Below are 27,009 nucleotides of genomic sequence, written 5' to 3' on the forward strand. Positions count from 1 at the left end.
ACAAACGAACAAACAACTAGGTTGGAATCCTGTGCTAAAATAATGTATTCATATTATATATAAATATTTCTAGTCACATGTCTTTATTTGCTGCATGAATAAATAGTCAGATTTATTGCAAAGTGTTTATTTCAGTATGCATAACAGCACGTCAACTGTTCAACTGAACAGATATAAAGTACAAATTATTCATATTTACAGATTCCAAAGAGAAGAAAATGTGATGAAAGTGCTTTAGGGATACGTTACTGCACTCATACTGCAGATATATTACACATGAACATGAAGAAGGTTAAATACTGAGTTTTACAAGTCACTTCTTTCCTTTTTACATAAAACAAAGACAGTAGGTACAGAACGCTCTTCTGTGCAACCGTGAACAAAATCTGAGCTTTGCTAAAAAGGAAATGAAAGGAAGAAATTGTTATATATTTGATTCGGTCCTGTGACATGTAGTAAGAGCAGGGAGGAAAATAACTCCATGTTTATCTCAGTAATAAACACCGTAACCCGAGAGACTTTGCTCTGCAGGAAGTGCTGTACTAGAAAAGTCTGTAGATTGTCAGAGTTTATATCTTTGTGAATGCAGTATGAAGCATTAATTCGATCTCAGTGTGGTTTCTTTAACACCTCCTGCTGTTTCAGTGCTCACACAGATTTTTTCATCGCGTTCATGCTCATCAGAATGCTCGGCTTTTCTTCCATCACATGAACCAGCAGGTTATCAATGTATTGCTCCAGCTCCTGGATCCTGGCATCACGCTGAGAAAGCTGCTCCTGCTGCCGTAACACCAGAGAGATCAGCTCGGCCTGTGTCAACTGAGAGTATGGGCCTTTTACAGCTTCCGCAACCTGAAACACACACACACACACACACACACACACACACACACTCTTATTGTTGACCCTCCACTGAAATTCTGTATGTCTAATCAACCTAAAGTGATTAACCTATTTATTTATTTATTTATTTATTTATTTATTTATTTATTTATATATAATCTGTTGAACTATTTATCTATTATATTTTATAAATTGCAAAAACACTATTGTTACAGTCAACATGCACAATTCAGTTATTGAGTTAAAACACTCAACCTGGACTTGTGGCAAAAAGACATGACTACATGCTGGACAATAAGGAAGTAAATCTGTACTTGACTAAATTATTTCCATTTGGGGAAACTTTTACTGTAACTTCACTACATTTCAAAGTCAAATATTTGACTTTTTACTCGACTACATTTAGTGAAATCAGTCGTTCCTTTTTATTAATGAGGATAAAAACGTAACTGGTGAAACACGCAGCGAGTCACCAATCAGGATCAAGCGCACGCTCTGTTTTACACGTGTTCTGTTCGGCGCTCGGTGCATCTACTGATCACCAACACACAGTTCAGCATCAGTTCAACATCAAGCAGAACATTTAGAGAGGAATAAATGATGAAGAAACTCCAGATTCGAACTCACCACAAAACACGTGACCTCATTTACACTTTTTTTTTTTTTAAGTAGTTGAACAGAAGGTTTTGTGTTTATGATCATTATAATAAAAATCAGTGTGTGAGTCATTAATATCATTCTATTAATAGATCAGTGTTCTGAGAGTCACATTCGAGTCTTTTCACATCAACTGATTAAGCCAGAGTCTTGTGAAAAAAATGATAATTGGAACATTAGAGCTGTAATAAAATCATGGTCATCATTTGGATACTTAAGTTCATTTAAAGGCAGAAACATTTACTCAAGTGAAAGTTGAAAAGGAAAATTTTTACTGTCTGTAGCTCTACTTTAACTCGACTACATAGTTTGTGTACTTTGTTCACCGCTGACTACAACAATGTAGTAAATATTCATTCATCCATTCTTTCCTGTATGTACGTCAGGAGCAGTACCTTTGTGTTGGGCTGCGTTTTGTCTGATACTCGAGATTCATACATTTCTGGCTGAGTCTCTGCAGCGCTTAGAGGTTTCACAGCATGCTGCCTGTAGATCAACAAAACCGAAACATTAACATTACTTTAGTGAAGAACATTTATTCTTGTGACAAAGCAGAGATGAACAACAGACCAACACCAAATCATACAATATACACAACGAGCGCATTGTTAAGAAAAAGGATTATTCCTGGAGAAAGCACTCACATCGTTTCGTTGCTCACACATGAGAGAGGAACAGAAAGTGCATACGGACAGGTAAATAAGTTCCAGGTCTATGTTATGTAAATAAACCGAAGCGATGCAGTATGGGTAATATCTATTGTTACAACAGACTGGGAAGTATATAAGAAGAAGTGGAGCGATTGCAAGAAGTGAGCGGTGGACACTGATGGTATCTTGGTTCCTACAGGTGAAAAATTGGTGGCATTTGTTGTCATCTAACTCATAATATAAAGGATTTAGTACAGTGTGAGCTGCTTGTAGTGTTTTCATACATATGCCATTTAACTGTATGCTGTCATTCCTTCACAATTCTTTTTTTTATGTATACGAGGTCGTACCAAGAAGTTTGGAGACTCGCTCGGTTTACAAGAAAGTACTTTATTTACCTACATCTACAGACTTCACCTTCAAAACAGTCCCCCTGTACAGTAATACAGAGCTCCCAGCGTTCTCCTGAAACGTTTCCTGGAAGTCTGCTTTTTAAAGCACCTTCTGCAATTCTCGCTGGATATTCATCTTCAAGAAGAGTGTATACACTGGTGATTAGGGTGGGTGCGGAAGTGAGATCGTGTGGATTGTTCTCCGACGATCATCATGCACAAGTTGCCGAACGGTTTTGATGTTTTCGGGGGTTGAGCTCGTGAAAGGCCAGTTACAGCATTAGTCTTAACTTTTTGATACCACCTCGTATTTTCACCACCCCATTTTACAAAGTTACGCAACATCACCGTGTGCTAAAAGTGCCAACACTCTACAGGTTAGTAACGACTATATGAAGGAATCTCACCTGATTACTGAAGTTAGAACAACTTGTTCCTTTACTTCACCTGCATCATTGGGTACCACTTTAGCCCATGGCAAAGTCCTAGACTGAGAACCAGAACCCATGTCCACTGAATTAGCAGCACAAGGTTTCATGACCTGTGATTTTTCAGTAAGTGGACTGAACGTTAAGGATGGACCTGTGGCCGATGAAGTGTTGATTGAACGTATTTCACTTGAAAATCGTGCATTATCTTTTTCCTTCTGATTCCCACGGCTCTCGTGGCTTTGTTCAAGGTTAGTCTTGTTTGGAAGACAAGGCATTGTTTGTGGTCTGCTTAGATCTCCAGTTCTTTTGGGTTTAGAAGGAGGAAGAGGAGCTCGAGACTTCTTTTGAGAGCTTTCACTGTTTAGCAGTCCAGCAAGGTTGGAAATTTGAGGTTCTGGATAAACATCCTGATTCACATATGATAGATCGTTTGGTTTTGCAGGCTCAACTTTGTCCTCCAGATGTTCTTTTCTTTCTGACAGATTATCACTAAGGTTACTTTTGACATCTTCGGCTGTAATATCATTTGCTGTCCTCAGTATTGATGGATTTCCATTGCTATTAGTTTCTGTTTCTCCCAGGTGGACAGTACCAGTCTTCATTCTTGGTTTTGGTGTTGGTATCTGGCCAGGTTTTACAGCCACCGATTCATCACACGTGAAAGGATTAGTATCGGCTTGTGTGTCATCTTCAGAGACCGATGTGACTTTGCTCTCGTAATGTTTCTCAGGGTTTTTCTTTGCTTCTTGACCAGGCCCTGGTTGATCAATTAATTTCCCAGTCATCTTCAGCATACCTGGTGGCTGGGGTGCTGGACGTTTTGAGATGTCTTTTAAATGGGAACCATCTGGTCCAGTCAACTGTGGTTTCTCATGTGGAGGTAATGGGGCAGGGCCTTTTTTAGCAGTTGTCTCAACACTCAAGACGTTTTCCAAAATGCTGGAATCTAAATCGTCATCCAAAAAGGGGTTGCGGTTCACCATAGATGGTTGAGAAACTGTCGCAGGGACTGATACGCTGAGGGAGCAGGATGCAGGTAAAGACAAAGGGTCAGTGCTTTAGCCAGAGTTACTTGAATACTATGTGAGCATGACAATAAATAGCAATAAAAGATCGGTTCGCTTTAAGAACATTTAACTGGTCTGCAAATTCTGAAGCAGTCAGTCGTTCTTATTTACACAGGTTTAACACCAAGACCACATGAAGAACAATCAAACCAAAAACTTCCACAAACTCTAACTGCAGGTCATGATGCTGAGGTGTTTAATGGCAAAATAACTACAGGGTGGTGGAGGAAAACAGGACATTTTAGAACTAGAAGCTGGTGACCCTCGGCCATCGGCAAAAGTCCGGAAATAGTGCGAGATCGTTTTGAACACCTTACGATTAGTTATAACGGAGCAGTGGAGTGGTGCACAAAGAGCGTTCACTTTAAAACCTTTTATAAGAATAGTGATAATGGGAGTCATGCTCAAAGGGAATGTGGGCGTCATTACCAGTTAGGACGTCATGATCATGTCCCCTAACAAATGGGTGCAGACTGCGCACCACTCCACTGCTCCATTATAAACACTAATGGAAAGGGGTTCTAAACGAGCTCGTACTGGTTCAGTCACTCAGCGATGCCCCAGCGTCACCAACTCCTAGGTCGGAAAAGATTCCCGTTTCCCTGCACCACAATGTATTTACTAAAACTAGACATACGTAGTGAACTGTCAGGAGTCCAGTCACTGATTTACTGAAACAGATCTTTAAATCTAAGACGGATTTCCAATCAGTCTGACTTTTAAAATGTATAGAAATGCAGTAAATTATTTGGTTATGGCTGAAAGGAGGGTGAGACCAACACAGTCTTTGGATCAATGGAGTTTTTTTTATTCGAGTTGTTGGCGAGATGAGACTCTCGGCAAGTCAAATTAATTGGATTTTCATTCATAACCATAACATTGTCCTAAGCTTAAAATTTGCTATAAAGCCTTTCCTAAGCAAGATTCAGCCAGACAGGTCTTACATTACAGACTTTAGTTCTCTTATTATGTAAACAATCCTCCACATGATGTAATATTTTCAGCTCTGACCTAAATAATAAACCAAAGGTATTTTTTTTACTTTTTTTTTTTGGTAAAGGTACTTATTGCTACTCTAAAAAAAAAATCACTTGGCTGAGGATTCTAAGAACCATGATAACGAACACCATCATGGAAACGTAATGCTCAAGATTTCAAACTGGTTTCTAGCAAGACCAGCTTCATGTACTTGTTTATTCATGTGGACATCTATAAAACAGTGGCCAGTCTTCCATGGAAAAAAAGTTAAACAAATTCCTAAGAAGGTTTTCCTCCTCCCTACCACACTGAACCCCTCCTTCCTGGAGTCAAAATCAATTTTATGAGCGATCCTGGCTTTTAAAAAACATGAGTCAGAGGACTTGAATTGCCACATCAGCTTTTTTTAGGCAAAGATTTCCTGTGGGCAGACCCCAGTTGTAAATCATTCCCCGAGTAAAACACAACAAGGGATGTTGTTGAGGGTTAGCGAAACCTGACGCATCAGCATTAAAACACAGCAAGGAAGAGAGCAAAAAAAAAAACAGACAAACCATGGAAAGGAGGGTTAAAATTATTTATTTGGATTCGAGGTTGTATTCGGTTAGTGTGTGTGTTATGATTATTGTATCAAATGTAAAAAAAAAAAAAAAAAAAAAAATAATTCAATAAATCACTATTTAACCAGCGTTTAATAAGTCACCTGGAGCATACGCTTGTTTAAACACACGCTTTAAACACCACGTCACACTCTCCTGAACCTACTGAATATTTCACAAAGGTGCCAAATATCGTCCTGGGACATGATGATCTTCTTCGGACTTTAATGAGCTGCTCGTGGCAGACTGGTGTTATATACCACAGACGAATGCATTCGATGACTCTGCGTTTCCGACAAAACTGGATCTGATTCAATTTTCCAGGAAACCTTTGTAGGAGTAAATAACTAACTAGCGGAATGCAGTGAACAGAACTTCACCAGGTCACTTGCACATGGAGGAGTTTGAACACTACACCCAAGATGATGTTCGACATACGTAATGAAATAAAATAAAATGTTCTATTCATATTCCAGTGGTTTCTCTCGTTAAGTAAATATTGTTTCTGTTTACACTTTGGTTTCATCCATCGCTGTGAAAAAGACGGTCCCATAACGAACTTCATTCACGGAATGCAGCATTTGAAACATCTAAAAACTATTTTCCATCTATTTGAATATTAAGCTCTTTTAAAGTGTTTTGTGAAACCGTTTAATCACATTAAACTAATAAAATATTTAAATTATAATAGATTTCCACCACTGTAACCAAAAAACCCATCATATGCTCTACACCCAAGTCAAAAACCACTGCCCTACCGCTGCCCCACCACCGCTCTACCACTGCCCTACCACTGCCCTACCACTGCTCTACCACTGCCCTACCATTGCTCTACCACTGCTCTACCACTGCCCTACCACTGCCCTACCACTGCCCTACCACTGCCCTACTACTGCCCTACTACTGCCCTACCACTGCTCTACTACTGCCCCACCACTGCTCTACCATTGCTCTACCACTGCTCTACCACTGCCCTACCACTGCCCTACCACTGCCCTACTACTGCTCTACTACTGCCCCACCACTGCTCTACCATTGCCCTACCCATGTAACACCCATAATGCAGAGATTGTTCTGAGTGGGAGTGCACTGGGACCACAAAGAGTGATTACTTTACACTTATTAGAGTCACACTGCATGAATAAAAGCTGAAGGAAAAACCTTTGCCTAGGTGCATGTGGGAAGGGGACAGGACTGACCTTTATTGGTCACTTCTTGCAGTCTAAGTTCTGGATGGAGATTATTTCACTTTCACAGGCAGAAACAGCTCTTACCTAAATGATCGTGGGTTTGAATGAGTGCTCCATGTCCAAGCGCTCCAAGCTTATAATATACAAGTTTACATGCAAAGCTGTTAGAGTGTAAGATAAGCGGTGTATAAAGAGCTGAACAGCATTTTTGGCTAAAATCTATGAACTGAATTAGTAATTTGATCATGAACTAAGAATACAGATTTACACCAAAATATCACTAGGTGTTAGTTCTGTTAGACTGAGCGTAATTATGGCAAGCTTCTGTAACTGACAACAGAAAAGGCTCTGTCACAGCAACTCCAACAGTGATAAACAATACTGCATCTTATTGGCTATTGAAATGTTCGATTTTGTGGTGCATACTACTGTAGGCAATATGATGCTTAATAAAACCAATTCCCCAAAACATTGGCACACTGTGTAAAATGTAAATTAAAACAGAATGCAATCATTTGCAAATCTCAAACTGCTGTTTCATTTATAACAGAATATTAAAAAAAATGTTGAAACTGAAGAAATGTACTATTTTCAGTAAAAAATAAAATAAATAAAAATAATATATATATATATATATATATATATATATATATATATATATATATATATATATATATATATATATATAAAATTCTGAATTTGATTTCTGCAAAACATTTTCACGCATGCCTTCTTAGAGCATTTGCATAGGACATGACAAACTGTGTTCACAGACAATGATTTGTGGAGGTGTTAATCAGCCCATGCAGTGATTTACATTACAGGATCGGGTTTTTAATGCAGGCAATCCAATATTGATTTTCGCCTTCGTTCAGATTCTTAAAATCTTTTGATATTATGTATAGCAAATGATGAAATATTTGCAGTTTGATGTTGAGGAAAATTATTCAGAAATTTGTAAACGGTTCGTCAAAGATTGTTGAACTTTCCTCATCTACTTCTGAGAGACTCTGCCTTTCAAAGATACATTATTTATACCCAATCATCTTATTAACCTGCTGCCAATTTACCTCATCAGTCCTCCAGCTGTTTCATTCGAACACTTTGTCCAGTCTTTTTTATTTATTTATTTTTTTTATTTTGCAGCCTTCAAATTAAAGATTATTTCCAGTTTCAACATGTTTATGTTCTATTGGTAATAAAATATGGCTTTATAAGATTTGCAAATCTTTCCTTTCTGTTCTGTATATTTGCACTCCCTCTGTAGTAGATGATATTTGGTGAATGAACGCAGGCACTAACCTCGGTTTCACGTTGGAGATTCTGGCTGAACGAGTGAAGTCTGTGGATTGCATGGTGACTCTCTCTTCAAATAAAACATCTTCTCTCATCTGTTTTTCCTTCTTTTTCTTTTCCTCCATCTCCATATTCCTTCTTTCCTTCTCCTCGTCTTTTCTCTTCAGCTCCATCTCTGCCCTCTTCCGCTCTTTTTCTTCTCGAACTCGTTCTTCTTCTTTAAGTCTTGTCTCGTTCTCTTTCTCTATCCTTCTCTTTTCTTCCTCCTGGCTTCTTTCTCTTCTGCTAACTTTCTCTCCATCTTGGCCCTTTTCACTTTCTCTTTCTTCCTCCTCCATCATTTGTGTTCTCTGCTTGTTTCTTCTCTTCCTTAGCAATCCTCATCATCTCCTCTTCCTCAGCCTTCTTCCTGTCACTCTCCTCCTTTCTCACCAGCTCTTCAGCCTCAGTCTCTTTTTCTCTCATTCTTTTCTTTCCTCTTCCATCTTTGCCCTCTGCTCCTCTTTCTCTATTCTCTGTCTCTCTCGTTCTTCTTCTACCCTTTTCATTTGCTTCTCCTCTCTCTCTCCATGCATATTCTCTCTTTTCTTCCTCATCCATTCTTTTCTTTTGTTCTTCTTTCTCTCTTTCAATTCTTATTCTATTTCTTTCTTCCTCCTCCATTCTCCTCCTTTCTTCCTTCTCTCTCTCCCTGCTTATTCTTTCTCTTTCTTCATCATCCATTCTTCTCTTTTGTTCTTTCTCTCTTTCAATTCTTATTCTATCTCTTTTCTTCCTCCTCCATTCTTCTCCTTTCTTCCTTCTCTCTCTCCCTGCTTATTCTTTCTCTTTCTTCATCATCCATTCTTCTCTTTTGTTCTTCTTCTCTCTTTCAATTCTTATTCTGTCTCTTTTCTTCCTCCTCCATTCTCCTCATTTCTTCCTTTTCTCTCTCTATTCTTATTCTTTGCCTTTCTTCCTCCGCCATTCGTCTCATTTCTTCTTCCTTTTCTCTCTCCATTTTATCCTCTCCCTTTCTTCCTTCTCTCTCTCAATTCTTATCTTTCTCTTTTCTCTTTTCTTCCTTCTCTTTCTCAATTTGTATCCTCTCCTCTCTTTTCCTCCATTCTCTTCCTTTCTTCCTTCTCTCTCTCCATTCTTATCCTCTCTTTCTTCTTTCTCTCTCTCCATTCTTATCCTCTGTCTCTCTTCCTCCTCCATTCTTCTCCTTTCTTCCTTCTCTTGCTCCACTCTCATCCTTTCTTTTTCTTCCTCCTCCTTTCTCCTTTGCTCTTCTTTCTCTTTTCTCTTTCTTTCCTCTATAGCCTCTCTCCTTCTCATCTCCTCCAATCGTTCCTGCTCTTCTCTCTCTCTTCTCCATTTCTCCCCTTCTTCCTCATTTTCTCCTCCTCCTCCTCCTCCTCCTCCTCCTCGTCCATTTCCTGCACTTCTTCACTTTGGGTTTCTTCTTTGTAAATATGGCTGCCATTTATGCAAATATCAATCTGTGATGCAGGGTTCTGATTGGTCGAGCCATTGGTGACGTCACTCTGATTGGACGCTTTGCTGTCTGTGCTGCCAGTCCGCTTGTGTGTTAAAAAGGTAAATTTCTTCTTTTTCTTTCCTTCAAACCAAATAATAAAAATATATAATCAATAAAAACCACAAACAAACCACACACACACACACACAGTATATACATACATTATATACATACATACATGTATATATTTGATAAACTATGTATAACCATGATAGAATCAGATCTTCTCACCTTCAGAAGACTCCACATTGAGGCCTGAGGATGTACTCGAGCTGATGGAGGAGTTTTTATCTGGAAGCGTTCCTAATGCGGACATGGACTGGGACAAAGAGTTACGCTTCATGTTGGATTTCGGAACAAAAAGAGACTTCAGCTTGTTCTTCTTCTTTTTTGTTGTATCTTTATCTCCATCCATCTCTCCCTCACTGTCCGTCAGCACCTGGGTGACGGAAGGCAAAATGGCGGAGGCCGAGTCGCTCAGACCGTCTTTCTTTTTGCCCCGCAGTTTATCCTTAAACTTTCCAAGGCGCGAGTGTGATTTATCGGAAAGGTCGATCATACTGACGCTCATGCTGCTCTTCAGGAACTGAACGTCCAGCAGAACCTCACCGCGCTCCTTATCGGCTTTCCCAGCTTTGTTTAATAGCTTGAACCACCTGCGGGGGACAAGCAGCATCGTGTCACGTTTAGTGTCTGAAGATTCGTTTTTTTTTACCTTTAGTACTGAATCAAAAATTAGCAAAATAAAATAAATATGAATATATTAATTATTAAAGATAATTATATATGAATTAATTATAAATAATAAATATAATATAAAGCTCTCGTGTAAAAACAAACAGCAAGTGGCATTAGTGATTCGCCTCTAGAGGCCACTCTCGTAATGACAGCGGACCGGAAGCCGGAAAAACTATTGGTATGGGTTTTTAAGGATAGCTGATAGTTACAGCGATCAACTATCGGTGCCGCTTACTCGGCAAAACGGATAAATCGTTCGACCCTTTAACAGAATTGACCTGACCACAAAAATACTCAGACATACTTCTGTACGGAGGTGTAAAGCATCCTTCACTTTCTTTACTTTGAAGATTTGTACATTTTTCTTATATTTTTTCTTATAGTTAGTTAACACACACACACACACACACACACACACACACACACACACACACACACACACACACTAGTTTAACTGAATAACAGGCCAGAAAAGTGCAGATGTGTAGTTTTTCGATTAAAAACAGCACAGGAAACACCACATCCTGCTGATATGGAGACTCACAACACTGCTGTCAGCATTATTATGGCCTTTCACTAATCCTTTAACCATGTTTGTGTTCAGCATTTATTCAGTATTGAGAACAGCAGCTGTAGATCACCATAGAGAAATTTGCTCATCATGTGTAAAACCCCAGAGAACCTGCCAGTGACGTGAAAGCCCAAACTGGAATGGGTGTGTGTTGTACACTCATAAGGGCGGCTTTATACTTGATTTAAGTGCACGTCTGTACCCTGCGTTCTTCTGGCACAGTGGCTGTGTGCGTCTTCACAAATGAATGTCGAGTGTGGAGTACAAACCAACAGTGCATGCAGTATGACGTGACGTGACGAAGACTGAACCGATCTAAAATCGTAATTGCAAGAAGAAAATTTGTGAAATTAGTGAACTTCACTAGTAGATTAGGTATTTTAATGCTGCTTTGTTTTTCACATCAGACTCCCAAAACTCTAAAAGATAAAACCAATGTAGAACATTCCAGACACTCCAGGATCACGTTTTGACATGCCAAGGTTTCAGGAGAGTTTCTGCCCAAATGATGCAACATGGGAGTGCAAATTTAGCACAATCATCTGAAAGTCATTCTAAAATCACACACGCGCACACACACACACACACACACACACACACACACACACACAGTTCTCATTTACATTACTTTTAAAATGATTTTCACTGTTAGTTTCACTAAAGTTAAGCCTAATCCCAGCCATCAACCAGCTGTCACATGACCAGCAAGAGCATTTTAAACACAGACTCCACCTTACTGCCCTCTTCTACATACACAAGCTCAAACACTCCACCTTACTGTCCTCTTCTACATACACAAGCTCATACACTCCACCTTACTGCCTCTTCTACATACACAAGCTCAAACACTCCACCTTACTGTCCTCTTCTACATACACAAGCTCAAACACTCCACCTTACTGTCCTCTTCTACATACACAAGCTCATACACTCCACCTTACTGCCCTCTTCTACATACACAAGCTCAAACACTCCACCTTACTGCCCTCTTCTACATACACAAGCTCAAACACTCCACCTTACTGCCCTCTTCTACATACACAAGCTCAAACACTCCACCTTACTGCCCTCTTCTACATACACAAGCTCAAACACTCCACCTTACTGTCCTCTTCTACATACACAAGCTCATACACTCCACCTTACTGCCCTCTTCTACATACACAAGCTCAAACACTCCACCTTACTGCCCTCTTCTACATACACAAGCTCAAACACTCCACCTTACTGCCCTCTTCTACATACACAAGCTCAAACACTCCACCTTACTGCCCTCTTCTACATACACAAGCTCAAACACTCCACCTTACTGCCCTCTTCTACACACACAAGCTCAAACACTCCACCTTACTGCCCTCTTCTACATACACAAGCTCATACACTCCACCTTACTGCCTCTTCTACATACACAAGTTCAAACACTCCACCTTACTGCCCTCTTCTACACACAAGCTCAAACACTCCACCTTACTGCCCTCTTCTACACACACAAGCTCATACACTCCACCTTACTGCCCTCTTCTACATACACAAGCTCAAACACTCCACCTTACTGCCCTCTTCTACATACACAAGCTCATACACTCCACCTTACTGCCCTCTTCTACATACACAAGCTCATACACTCCACCTTACTGTCCTCTTCTACATACACAAGCTCATACACTCCACCTTACTGCCTCTTCTACATACACAAGCTCATACACTCCACCTTACTGTCCTCTTCTACATACACAAGCTCAAACACTCCACCTTACTGCCCTCTTCTACATACACAAGCTCAAACACTCCACCTTACTGCCCTCTTCTACATACACAAGCTCATAGACTCCTACAATTAACTGGTGTTACTTTGATTGATTGAGGAGGGAGGAATAGAATCACTCTGACCCAGACAACGCAGCCTATTTGCTGGCTTTGATCTACAGACATTACTTTTTAGATGTTTTTAGTGAAACATCTAAATATCACACCCAAAGTCAGATTGTAGTTTCTCAGTGTTGTTGTAGGTAAGTGCTGGATTTCTTTCACTACACTCAGGTTCTTTGTTGTTGCATCAGGCCTGAAGAAATCAATCTTTAGAAATTCATCACCCAGACACTTTTCGGTCCTTACTCAACCCCGTACACCCAGTCCATTTATTTTCTTGTTTTGGGTAATGCTTCCTTCTAAATCATCTTTGATGGTAGGTATCTACATAGCTTGGAAACAAACAGAGATAGTCCAATGCCAGATCTGATCATTTAAGGAAGTTTCCCCATCTCCGCCTTTTGACTTAAAAGGACAGATGATAAGCGAAATGTCATTTCCTGTTTTTTTTTTCCACTCAGCTAGTGTGCGATAAATTACGTAACACATTACACGTTATATGAAATAGTGTGTGTTGTATTGCTGCACTGTGTAGTTTTGTACATTGGGTGTATTGTGTAGTTAGATATGTATTTCAGCAAAGTCCTGGAGCTTTGATTTGATCATACAGAAAGATGAAAAAAGATTGATTAGAAGTGCATATAGAAATCATGATACCTGACGCTCAGGTGATGTACATTTTACAGAAGATGAGATGGCAGGACTTGTGTTATGGCGGATCGTCCCCAAAGAGAATCAGGTACCTCCTGGACTCATGCGCGTGAATCATTTGTTCTTTTTTCCTTTGGTTAACTGATCAACTGGTAACTAATAACCATATAGTATAGTGTACATGATGCTTTTATATATAAACACACTGTTTCCAAATAGTTTTCAAAATGCCCACCCCCATAATCAAGTCCTTGTGGTTATGGCAAAAAATTAGGTTTTGGCATCGTGTGCACATGGTAAAAATGTGAAATGTCTACCAAGACATCCATTTAAGGAAAACTGAGCCTGAAACCTACACACCCACCATCACTCACTCACACACACACACACACACACACGGCGAGATCAAATTCCAACCAGGCTTCAGAAAGCAAGATCGGTTTTCAGTCGAGGTCAAGAAACGGGAATCAGCTGACATGCAGCTAAAAGTCTTTTATCAGACGTGAATACGTTTCCTGCAGTGTTCTACAAACATGACATCTGATAACGGTGTTGCTCACACCTTCACAACTCCATGGACAGTTTAGTTCTGTGGCAAATGTAAGAATTAAGAAGTGTGTAGATGCTTGTTAATGAAAAAGTGGTACTAATTAAAGTCGTACATTATATTAGTAAAAAGTGTGTTATTATTATTATTATTATTATTATACTGTGTGCTCTATACTAATATGTAATTAGTGTTTATAAGCTCCACTGATTAAACAATGTTAACTGATTTTACATTCTTAGGCCGAATTGCAGTATTTTAACTTCGACACAATGCAGCCGTTATCATGCCTCTGAAAACAGAAATCTAATATTTAACCAAATCTACTGAGATAAATAAACTCCTTATTAACCAGGGCTAGTGAGAAGATTACTGTGAGATAAATGGAGGTCAACAGAGCTTTAAAACTGAAACCGCATCAGATTTCAGCACGGCCTTCTGGGTAAGCTGAGATCAATAATGACAACGTTCTGTCCAATAAAATGCTCATCGTACACATCACGTGAGCCGATCAAGCAACAGCACTTTCCCTTAAGATGCTCAAATAGTGTTGAAGGAAATGTCGCCATGTTTGGGCTACAAATAAATAAATAATTTCCTTTGCAGAACCATGAGTTTGTTCATTTCTATTTATGTCTATTGTATGTAATATCACTCTAAAAGCCGTATCTGTTTCTCTGAGGGTCCGTCTGCCGTCTGAGAGGAAGAACACAGCCACAGCAGGAGCAAGACACAGCTGAGCAACCATCAAGGTCTAAGTGGGATAAGATCTTGAAACAAATCCCTCCAGTATTCAACAGCAACAATGATGTTATTCAGCACGAAGCTCAATGTTCACGAGAGCAACATTTGGGTACTTTTTTAAAAAGGTGATCCAAAGGTCTGTTTTCTTTGTGATCCTTCGTCTGATATTTTTAATACTGATAATGACTTAAATCTGAGCTCTGGTTCGAAAATATGTTTATATGAAAGTGGCTTTTTAGTCTCGTAACATCTTATAACATGTACACACAACTCGAGCTGCTCTGCTGACTGCCACATTCAGATCATGTGACCATAAACAACTGGAGCAGGAGTAAAATCACTATAAAAGATGACAAGAGAGTCAACACTGGAATTGAACTTTCAGCCTTGAACAAGTGCGTCAACTGAAGTATTCAGTAACTTAACACCACCCAGCTACAATTTACCAGTCGAGCAGAAATAAACACAACAGCACAAACTTGTTCAGCCGTGCCAATCACACCAACCCAATTACAGACCGTCACCAGGCAACCATTCTCAAACCATCCCTTTAAGTGTTTACCTTCAATAAACTCAGGTGTTCTGCTTTTGCTTTAATTGTTACCGTCGTCTCAAATCAAAACACTCCACATTTCTGAATAATGACAGTATTTGGGACATCATGATGAGAATCACGTGTCACAACGCGTGACCTCTTTCGTGTAGCATTAACGTACTCAAATCAACTCAGTACATTTCAGCGTGGATGAGACGGGGAGCAATACTGCATCTAATCAGCTTTCATTTGTCAGCAGTAGATGATTTAGTGAAAGTTCCTTGACAAATGCCTGCAACGCTCCGCTGACCGAAAACCTTCAGCAGAGCGGCTCATTCATGCATCTGATTGACACTTGTTTCACACCAGATGCCCTTCATAACATAACCTTCATCAACTGATCTGACGCTGAGACTCTCTCAGACTGAGAGTGCACTGTCTTGTGGAGCCCCAGTGTCTGGAGCTGGTTCCGTGTCTGGAGCTGGTTCCGTGTCTGGAGCTGGTTCCATGGCTGGGGATCCATCCTGCACCACAGTGATGTAAAAATACAGTGCTACATTTTTAATCCAGATGTTGGCAATTACAACAAAACCCTTTACATTACTAAGAATAGTTCCGAGATACGTGACCTGCCTAGTGCATGTTCAAATTATTCTTTCATTCTTTTTCCTGGTGCAAGATCAAATATACCCTGGTGAATATGGTGCAAATTAAGCATTGCCTCTGCACTTTTGGAAGAAACCACAAAACCCAGAGGAAACCTACATGGCCACGAAGAAGCGCCATGTTCAGAATCTCAGCACAGAGCTGAGGTCAGGATGAGTCCAGGACCAGCAGCTGTGTGAAGGCATTCCTACTGAGATCGGAGTGTTTGGAATAAAAACGGTTCAATGTTGATTTATTGAACTTCTCAGTTTGATGTGAAAAAAATTGTGAAGAAACCTGGAACAACGGTTCATGAGTTATTACCAAATATCGAGCAGAGGGAACCAAGTATCGCTTCACGCTTACTGGGGGTTCTCGCGCTCGCTGTCCCGCCGGAGCTCGTGCACGTCGACGACCGCCAGTCCGAGCAGCTTGTCCGCCCCGAGCGGCACGCGGTGCAGCACGCGCACCTGCAGGTCGGCGGCTTCGGGCGGCATCGTGAAGATGAACGCGGCGTCATCGCCTCCCCACACCGGCTCCGCGCGCTTCTCCGACACGGGCGTGCGGAACGTCTCGCGGCCCGCCTGCAGCGCCGCGTACGCGTCGTTCGTGCCGTCCTTCCCTTTGATCCGGAGGCCTCGCGCGCGGACCGCCGACACCCGCGCGCTCACCGGGAAAAACTGCAGACTCTGATCCGACAGAGACATCGCTGTTACACTGACATCCAGTCTACCGGTGCTGGTGAGTGTGTGAGCGCGTGAGACCGGACCTACTCGCGCTCCAATAAACTTTGTATCACCTTCGAGTGGGCGTGGCTAACAGGGAGGAGACTCACTGCTATTGGACAACTTTTATACACAATGTGATTTAATGATGCTGATTTGCGTTTTGATTTTATTTTTTTAATTGTTTATAATAAACATCGTTACATTTAAAAACTTCTCGTTTTATTCTGCAGCTCGAGCGAAAGGAAACGGAAATTAAACACGGTTCTCGGTTTTGGATTCGTGCGTCACAAAGTGCGGTGCACGTGACATTTCCACGCCTCGACTCATCCTCAAAGAACTCGAAAAGCTGTGAAGACAATAAACACGTGAGCGTTTTCATTTATTTTGCTAATGGTCAGGTTCACATTCGGTCATTTATTTATACCTGGTGTTTTGCTTTATTGAATTTTTTTCTTCACATTTCTCCAGTATCTGTTTTTATTGTACCTCTGCACGTGCTTTGTGTAGGTATCATTTAAAATCTTGGCAATAAAAAATAATAAATAAAAATAATATTAAATTACACGCCTTTTTAATCTTTCTCGACAGATAGACAGCTCACTGAACATCTGTAAGGTGATAAACATCTGTTTCTCGGCCTCTGTGACTTCACCCTGAGGTTCTCATTTCTGTCCTTTGGTATTTCAGTTCACTTTATAAACACTGAAACACAGCAAACACCAGTCAGAAGTTTTCCACACCTTCTCCTGCATGTATTTTACTTTTATTCTTAATATTTTCAGAATTGTACATTAACACTAAGGACATCCAAACTATAAAAGAACACATGTAGACAAAACCAAACAAAAAAAATGTGTTAAACACGTGAGCTACATTACTGTAATGTTAGTTTGTGGAAGCAGGTCGCATTATTTTATTATTCTAAGAAAACCACAGATTTCACATCTGTACAGGCAGAACAAAGATCCAGACAAACACCAGCAGTCATGAGCAGAGACTGAACAAAGCTTAGCTTTTCTCTCACAATGGGCTCGTTGTTTTTAAACACTTATTACTGTAAGCAGGAGAAAAGGTAAAACTCATAGCACACAAATAACACAGATATCTGTTATTGTTTAGGGCCACAAAAAAATACTCTCGTCATCAGGGCGGGTTCCAGCAGATCACAAAAACAAAGCTGAAACTAATAGCACAGGAGTCACACTTACATCCAGAGAGCAATGAGCTTTGGCCCTGAACGTTCACATATGGCTGCTTCTTTGATGGAGGTTTAACCTGCATTTATGGATGGTGTGGTGAACTGTGTTCACAATTATTTCTGGATGTGGTAATGAGCTCATGCATTGATTTCCTTTTTTAGTTAAATGCAGTGCCACTTTAAAATACACCTATTATTTATACCTATTATTTATACTAGAACTTTTGCAGCCCTGTTTCCCCGTACCGACTTTATTGCAGCCATTAAAAATAATAATAATAATAATAATTCCTTTACCTGATTGTCAATTACTGCTGACTGGACTAGAAATAATTCAAACCTTCAACCCCGTCACCTACTTCAAAATTGTTTTTCTTTTTATTGGTACCACAAAAATGTAAAACAAGCATATAATGGGTATTTATAGGAGATCTTTTAAGATTCCTGGTATGTTTTAAAACTAATGAATGTGTGTGTGTGTATATATATATATATATATATATATATATATATATATATATATATATATATATATATATATATGTAAAATAAACAGTCAGACATGCAGATGATTTTCTATCAAAATCCTGAACAAAAATATTCAGTAGACAGACGTGTTAATACAACATATTCATTTAATGAGAAATGGAGTAAACCATTCAGCAGAATTCGAGACGTCGGTTTGAGAAGTCGACCACTTCCTAACAATTTCACAATTTATTTTCTCCCGATTTATTTGAGACTCATTTGAGACTCAGAATTACAGGATTGCTTTCGCACATGATGAGACTTTAAGGTATATTTTGAACAGTGCAGTTTCTCTTCTAGGATGTTTCTAGTGGCCGCTATAATATTATTGTTTATTAAGCATTTTAAATGTTGTACATTTAATTATCAGGACATAATGAGACACACACACACACGTCTTAATCTTTAAAAAAAAAAAAAAAAATCTGACCGAACAACAGCACACACTTTACTCAACGAGTGTCCGAGTTCAGAATCCAAACACCGAGTTTCTTTTTAAAAGAAAAACATGTCAGATTTCGACAGAAATTTTCAGACAGCAAACGTGTCCCTATTGTAACAGATGAGGAAAAATAAAAATAAATAATAATAAAAAGATAATAAAACATACAAAATGTAACAAATGGTGTAACGTAAAATAAAAAGTGATGCAATGCCACTGCATGGACTCGTGCAAAAGTGTGCAAAATAACGTTTGTGAAATTTGTCAGCAAGCAAACGGATTCCGTGGGTTTCATTTGCGTAACTCAGTTCAGATTCTTCTGGTTTTGGTTCAGCTCAGCGTTCCATTCTGATCCAACTTGAACATGGTTTTTCAATGCTTCAGCTCAGTTTCTTTTTCAACTCAGTTTCAGATTCAGTTTTGGATCTGATTTTCTCAGATCTGCTTCAGTTCAGGTTAAATTCACTCTGATTTTCTTCAATATGCATGTGATCGGTTGAGATTTGTTATTTGGTTCGGTTCGACCCGTCCACTTTTGTTCAATTATAATTTATGTTCCATTCCACTTTGAAGCAGTTCGTCGTGTTCAGATCAGATCCATTCATCTACTCGTCAATGGGTTCAGTTTCGCTCCATTTCAGTGAGATCTGTTCAGTTCAGTTCAGCTTTTATCTTGTGGAGGAGTTCAGCGAGGAGTTTAGCGATCTTGGCCCGGTGTTGGTGTGTGCCGTGGTTCAGAAACGTCCTGTGCTCTGGGCACACTCAGAAGGTCTGCTCGCAATCTTCAGTCACATATATAACTGTTAATAATAATAACAATTAAGTGTGTTAGTATCTGCACGTGATCATCATGTCTGCGCATTAGCTACTATGGCTCTGTGTGTGTGTGTGTGTGTGTGTGTGTGTGTGTCTCTGGGTTGGTTTATTTGCTCTGATTTACCGGGCAGTGTGTCGATGTCGATCAGGAACGACTGCAATCTTCACCGTTTCCCACCAACACTTTACTGTAGAGTTTCTGCTGCTCCTCCTTAAACACGTCCTTCACCTTCTCTCGTTTAAGCCCCCCGTCCCTGGAGCAAGACAGCATTTAAAACAATAAAACTGGGAGCGTTGATCATTCAGTGTTCTAGAGTTTGCAGTGAAGTAAAAACATCAGTATGTGAATAAAGAGTGTGTTACCATAACAGATCGGCTAAACCTCCTTTCCTCGCTATGGCAGCCTTCACGCGGTTAGCAAACTGTACAGCGTCCTCGCCCTCCTACACACACACACACACACACACACACATTTTCAATAGATAGCAGTTAGTTTACAGACTCAGATTTATACTTTCACAACCATCGTTTTTCTTAACTTACAAAATACCATTACATCATCTATAACAAGCCACAGCAGGAATTTTCCTGTTTCATGTTTACCAATCACATAAAACTGGTTGGTGAACTTGGTACAGTTTGCATTAAGGAGGAAAAAAACGTTTCTTTGAAACATGATTTAATGTTCTTTTATCTTTATTGTTAATTAATGGAAAATACTGGCTGTAGGACGAAAGTAAAAGCACGGAGAGAATATTTATCTTCATCTGACACAAGAAGCTCTTCCTGAAGTCTAATAATACACACACACACACACACACACACACACACACACACACACACACACACACACACACACACACTCCAAACATTTAATGGCGATTAATCCAGGTCGTGATTAAATCTCAGGTAACTTGTTATTAACTGCAAATTATTCACACATTTGTATTTGTTCAAAATTTTACCTTAAATTAATATTTTAAGTGTTTAATACTCTAATCAACATGCGCATGGACAAATATTAATGCTTCATGCGAATATGTTTATTATTAACCAAACTGAGCATGAAGACAAAATATTCTTGTAAATGTTTTAAAGTAACAGTTACATTGAGAAAATTCACAATATAAATGTGAACTCAGAGAATCTGCTCAGAGAATCTGCTTCACCCAAAAACATCATATACAAACTATTGTCCCTAATAAATCTGAACACAAAGAACAATGTTTAGGCATGAGGGAGACAAGAGGAGAGGAGAAGAGAAGAGGAGGAGAAGAGGTGGAAAATAGGAGAAAAAAGGAGGAGAGGAAGGTTATTGCTTGGAAGGAGAATCTCACACGTGGTCACAATATCGTTTGTGGGAATGCTTCCTGTATGAGGGATTTACGATAAACGAGGACGAATAAACGGGACGCACAGAAAGTTACATTTTAATCAAAACTTTTGCTCGTCCTGCAAATCATTCGTAGAGCACGTTCCTCACAATCCACGGTTCCACTGTGTGTAAATCATCGGGACACCAAACGGAACTTTTGCTATGTTTCCACACGGACGGTTTTAATTGCCGGATGTGTGCATCATGGCAGATTTCAGCTTGATTTGAAACTTGGTGCACCAGTAAAAAAGTTTTATTGATTGAAAATTATTTTTCTCTCTGTGTGTGTGTGCGCGTGTGTGTGTGTGTGTGTGCGCGCGTGCAGTACAGATGTGAAAAACGTACCTCTCGGCTCATGGGTGGTAGATACCACACGCTGCAGACGATGGCCCAGCTGCTCATCATGTGGAGGAGATAATTCACCATGCCAAACTTACTGCTGTTCCAGAAAGCATCTCCGAACCTTGGGTCATACTGTCAAAACACACACACACAAGTTTAGATTAATCTACTCATCTTAGGATTGTAATCGTTACAGATGTTGAACATCATTAAACCTGGTGACTCTAAACAAGTGTGTTAAAGATGAAAGGTTCTGTTTTATTCAATTCTATTCAGTTTTATTAGTAGAGCACTTTTTATCAATGGACACTGTCCCAAAGCAGCTTTATAGAGATTAAGAGGTTATAACATAATACTGTATATACTGTATATATTAATACCCATCAGTTTATCCCTGATGAAAATGAATCCACAATGAAAAACGCTGAGATGGCATAAAAAAGTAACACTGACCCAAAAAGACCATCCTCATCTTGAACACTGAATGTCCAGTGATCACATTTCAATCATTTTTAACCCTATTTTTTATACATGTGCATCTTAATGTCTAAATGAATGGAGAAAAACTGATACCTTTATCGCCACTGGATAAACAGTGCATCCGATTTCAAAACTTCCCTTTTTAAACATCATTACTGAGGTGTTATTAATACAGGTGCCTGAGGAGAACAAACAACAATAATCCTGAGATTTAATACATTCCTTACATGATCATATGATAGCAATAACTCATTTAGATCAGGATTAAAACGTACCCTCTGGGAAAATTAGGATGGGCAGCTTGGATTTGTCTGCAACATGATCACTGAGTCTGCAAACGCAAAAACAGAACATCCTTAAATAACCTTCAGTGGGAACATCGCCTTCGTTAGATTGCTGATCAGTTAAAGGGATGGTGAATGGAGTAAAACACAGGAGTCCTGATACAACTAACAGGGTTTCTGCAGGTTTCACCGAGTCAAATTTAGGACTTTGAAAGACCTTTTTAAGACCACTAAGAAGAAAATTTAAGACCTCAATGACGACATCGAAAACACACACACAAAGACGTTGTTAGTGACTGGCCTTACACGAACCCTAAATTCAGTTTCAAGCCAAATATCGCTAAACTTGCAATCGCAAAATTTTTTTTTCCATGTTTTACATCTGTGGTAGAATCTTTAAGATCTTTTTTTTCCAGATTTACTGTGTATTTATACCGTTTGGCCACCAGGTGGCGATCTTTAACCTCTGATCTCTCAAACCAGACGTGAGGACAGGCCTTAACCATCGCTCTCTGAATCATGCCCATGAGACCACCGTGGACCTGTCCAACCTAACACACACACACACACACACACAGAGCACTTATTTTCATTATTTATTAAAGATTAATATATTTTTAATACATCGAGAGAGTTTTTAAAGTTGCATAAAAAACCCTGAAAACGAGAAACAGGCAGTGAAACACTTACCATGGCATAACAGCCGTCACTGGCCAGGATGATGACATCGATAGGTGATGTGTGATTGGCCACACAAATCCCTCCATTCTTGGGTTTGTTTTCACTGTGGAAAGTAAAAACTGAGAATGTAACATACCACATCAAATATTCCTTCACACAAACAGCTCAAGTCAAGAGGCTTTTTTATTAAAACAAAAAAAAAACAGTAACGCTACGGTACGGAGAAATAATGCTTTTTTTTTTACACTATTGTCCTTTATCGCTAAAAGTATGAGATTACCTGTCGTGGTACGTGATGATGGCGGTTAGAGCACGAACACAGATCCTGTAGCACATCAGATGAGCATTTTCACTCAGGAAATTCTTCATCCTGTCAGAAACACAACAACGTCCTCTCGGTGAACTTCAGTCCTACATGTATACACCACACTCAGGCGTAATATTCCAACTCGTATATATTCTAAAGGACCCTACCTGCCATTCGGGAGCAGACCGATGAGGGAGGTGAGAACCACAAGGAGTCCGACGCCGGTAAAAGCCAGAGTGACCCTGCGTTCATTCAAAAACAACTTTACTTTGCATTCTGACATTAATAACATTTGATCGAGCATCAGCTTGGTGTGGCTGGGATTTGAACTCATAACCTTTAGATCCGAAGGTACCTGAGAGGCAGCAGGACGCCATAACGGATGAGCACACCGAGCCCCCACAGCGTCGTCAGTCGCGTGCTGATGTTCTGGAAGTTGTAGTTGTAGTTGCTGCGTGTCAGCAGGTTCCACGACTCGATCTCCTCGGCTGAAAAGCGCTTAGTCACCTCGTCGTCCACAATGCTCTCGACCCCACGACGGCAGAAAAACAAGATGTCCGACATGTCGAACTCGGCCTCGGCTCCACCCACACGCCTCACTTCCTGTATTTCCTGCTCCAGAGATCCTTGCTCCTTCGTTATGATTCCTGAGGGGGGGGTTTAGACATCACATTTATAACTTAAGAGGTCAACCGATTGCTGAAAAGATCTGCAAAAATCCATACAAGTAGTTTTTCCGGGTTGCATTATACAGTACGAAGGCGGCCTCTAGAGGCGAATCAATGACATTACGTTTTGTATTTGTACAATTTTGGATATTTATTTTCCTCAATACTTAATATAATCATATCTATTTTATTTAGCACAATTTAATGATTCAGTACTTTTTTAATAATAAAGTTCTGTACTATTTTACATGAGTGTTATGTTTTTTTTTTTTATCCATTATTCATTTTAGAAAACTATCGGTTGCTTAATCGGTTATCGGAAAGCAAAAGCACGATCCAACCTCGCTATCGGTTTATTTAGTCAACCTCTAAATGTTAATACATTACACTACATCTAATTCTGAATTCCGACTGCATTTATAGGATTTGGTGAACATCCATATAGCAGCGGTGCTCAAACTACTAGCTGTATTTGATAATGAAGGTCAGCTTTCTTCTTCTTATTAATAGAGGTCGAGGCATCAATAGTTGATTTCTGGAAATATCGATGATCAGCAAAACTCGTTAAAAAGTTACGATGACAGATTTTTGCCAACGCTGCTATTTTGGTTGAGGAGAAATAATGATGACGGAGCAGAATCCAGGAGCAGATTGTGTTACTGATCATCCTCAGATGGTGAAACGGATTATTCTGTGCTTTAATCTTAGAGCAGGACTTTTCACTTTAGGTGTGTCGTGCCACCATTATTGAATTATAACTGGTTCGACATGTTCCAGTTATTTATAATCCGTAGTCAGGTGATCATTGCCTCACCGTTGCTGTACGGTTTGTAGAGCTGCTGGTTCTTCTCTTTCGCTCCTCTCTCCATCCTCAGGGTGGCCCACTGGAGAACAACAACAAAAAAGAAAAAGAATTGTGAGAAATGACACAGCTGTGTGTTCGGTTATATATTTAATTAATTTGAACTTCTTCCTGTCTCACTTCCTCCCCTTTCTCTCAATCTCTTATCTCTCCGCTTATCTCCATCTGAGAAAAAAACGATTCTGATCACCAGATAAAACACTGAGCGTTCCTTTTTACCTCAAATATCTTCAGCAGCGAGTTCATGTAGAGCCGCCGTATGCCGAAGGACACGCCGAACACCGCGGGGACGATGATGAAGACCAGCAGGAGCGTGAACCACACGGTGAAGGAGATCCCCAGCAGCATGCAGATCAGCCCGTCGAAGGGGAAGAGATACGACTCCATCGCTGTAGAGACCCGAGATCCTTCACTCATACAGGGGAATGTGGACTGTACTGCGTTTAGAGCCTCAGCTTCTGAAGCCTGCGCTGAAACAAGGCCTTCATGGGCTCACTTTGCAGCTTCAGCTCAGCTTATTGAAGGCAGCAGGAGGCAAACTCCAAACTAAAAGGTTATACATTCAGCTCTCGGGGCGTGTTTTGGTCCGTAGCTCTCCAGAGCAGTTTTCATGTTCTCTCTGTAATGGAAAAAGACACATTTATATCCACGCTTCTGTAAATGAAGATCAAACACAATGTCTAGTGGGACTATCAGGAAGATCTTCATGTCAGTTAACAGCTTCCTACCTGCTGATTATAGGTTTTAACCCTCACATCATGTCTACTCAACGAGGTGTCCAGCTCTCTCACCTTCTCATCTCCACATCTGTCCAGCTCTCTCACCTTCTCATTTCCACATCTGTCCAGCTCTCTTACCACCACATCTGTCCAGCTCTCCCCTCCTCCATGTGTCCATCTCTCGCACCTTATCACCAGTTCAGCACTCTCACCTTCTCACCTCACCTCCACATCTGTCCAGCTCTCTCACCTCCACATCTGTCCAGCTCTCTCACCTAAATATTATCTATTCATCTCTCACTTTCTCATCTGTCCTACTGATTAGTTAAAAGTCTATTTAAGTATAAAACATTATAGATTTTATAACATCTGCATGTAAAACAGTAACATCCGGGTAACAAAATCAGCACATCATTCGACACTGGCTGTATCTGTACCGCGCGTGCGCACAACTAATCCTGAGCATGCACTTGGTTTATTCCCGCTGCACTGTTAACACATGAACATATAGGAAATAATAATAAAACACACTGACATCAGGAACAATGTGTTATAAAACACCAGTTTGGTGTGTTTTATCGCTTTTTAATGTTCACGGTCAGAGAAGACTCAGGCTCAGGGTCTCGAGCGCATTTCCTTTAAACATGCAGCTGCACAAACTCACCCTTCTGAAGAACATCAGGGCGACGCGGATCTTCTGCTGGGGTTTGATCTCATGTGTAGAAACTGCGCCCTGATCCACATTCAACCGACACGCAGATCAGCAGAGCCGGTACGGGCACAGCAACAATAGCGTGATAAGAAACCGGAAACCGGAAGCCGGACGTGGCACTTTTAAATAATATAATATAAAAGACGCGAGCGTGAAACGCTGTAAAATATTTAATGTTCTGTTTAGCTCTATAGATGAAGCACGCTGGAAAAATTCTAAATCATTGCTTATATGCCATATCTGCCCTTGTGTAAGCGTTCAAAGAGGCATTTTGCAGAATTATTAAATATATTTCATGCAAATAAAAAGTCTGCTTTAAGTCCAACGTGGGTGTAATACCACCTCTGTCCAGTAGGTGGCATCTATGATTTAATAGAATTTCATAGTTGAGCTATAAAACTATAAAATATATAGTAGTTATTAGAGGTGTAACGGTACACAAAGTTCGGTATGTAACTCGGTTTTTAGGTAACGGTTCGGTTCAATTTCGGTTCACTTATGGGGAAGAAATGCAAAAAAAAAAATTGCTTGTCATTTTTTTGAATAAACATTGTCACAAATTAACATTTGTGATTATCAACAGTTTTAATTAAATGCCTGCTTGGTGTAGATAAGAAGATAAATAAAAATAAACTATATAAAAAAATACAATTGAATAAATCAAATAAATGTGATACACTTTTATTATATTGATTACATTGAGTAAATGAAAATGGTTTAATGAAATTAAATGGAAAAACGTATTAAACAGTTCAATTAAACAGTTTGTTTGACCCCATTTGGGTAATACAAATGTGTGTGTGTGTGTGTGTGTGTGTGTGTGTGTGTGTTACATTTAATAATTTAATATAACATTTTCTATAAATATTTCTGTCTTCATTCTGATATGAGGAATTGTCAGGATTTTCTTCTTTTAAGAGAAATTCTTGTAACTGTAAATAA

At 39.8% G+C, this 27,009-nt stretch overlaps 2 protein-coding genes and 1 long non-coding RNA gene across 3 annotated transcripts; 1 reads left to right on the plus strand and 2 right to left on the minus strand.

Annotated features, from left to right (window-relative positions):
- Window positions 1-111: 111 nt before the first annotated feature.
- On the minus strand, window positions 112-16,764 carry LOC124393563 (rab11 family-interacting protein 1-like). Its single transcript, XM_046861475.1, has 7 exons — window positions 16,292-16,764; window positions 9,857-10,281; window positions 9,437-9,706; window positions 8,110-8,482; window positions 2,950-3,990; window positions 1,896-1,986; window positions 112-852 (listed from the first exon to the last, which is right to left on the minus strand). The coding sequence occupies exons 1-7, from the start codon at window positions 16,630-16,632 to the stop codon at window positions 649-651; spliced, it is 2,745 nt and encodes a 914-aa protein (XP_046717431.1). The 5' UTR covers window positions 16,633-16,764; the 3' UTR covers window positions 112-648.
- A 597-nt stretch (window positions 16,765-17,361) lies between these two features.
- On the plus strand, window positions 17,362-21,583 carry LOC124393990. The gene is made up of 2 exons (XR_006927415.1): window positions 17,362-17,405; window positions 21,338-21,583. It is a non-coding gene; the product is annotated as an uncharacterized LOC124393990 (long non-coding RNA).
- On the minus strand, window positions 18,467-26,180 carry gpat4 (glycerol-3-phosphate acyltransferase 4). The gene is made up of 14 exons (XM_046862084.1): window positions 26,020-26,180; window positions 24,856-25,255; window positions 24,589-24,658; window positions 23,462-23,753; window positions 23,274-23,348; window positions 23,080-23,169; window positions 22,809-22,902; window positions 22,554-22,669; window positions 22,110-22,165; window positions 21,928-22,013; window positions 21,358-21,486; window positions 20,001-20,080; window positions 19,762-19,891; window positions 18,467-19,621 (listed from the first exon to the last, which is right to left on the minus strand). The coding sequence occupies exons 2-13, from the start codon at window positions 25,051-25,053 to the stop codon at window positions 19,783-19,785; spliced, it is 1,395 nt and encodes a 464-aa protein (XP_046718040.1). The 5' UTR covers window positions 25,054-25,255; window positions 26,020-26,180; the 3' UTR covers window positions 18,467-19,621; window positions 19,762-19,782.
- Window positions 26,181-27,009: the final 829 nt, after the last annotated feature.

Source organism: Silurus meridionalis, chromosome 11 (genome assembly GCF_014805685.1).
Source record: "Silurus meridionalis isolate SWU-2019-XX chromosome 11, ASM1480568v1, whole genome shotgun sequence".
Lineage (NCBI taxonomy): Eukaryota > Metazoa > Chordata > Actinopteri > Siluriformes > Siluridae > Silurus > Silurus meridionalis.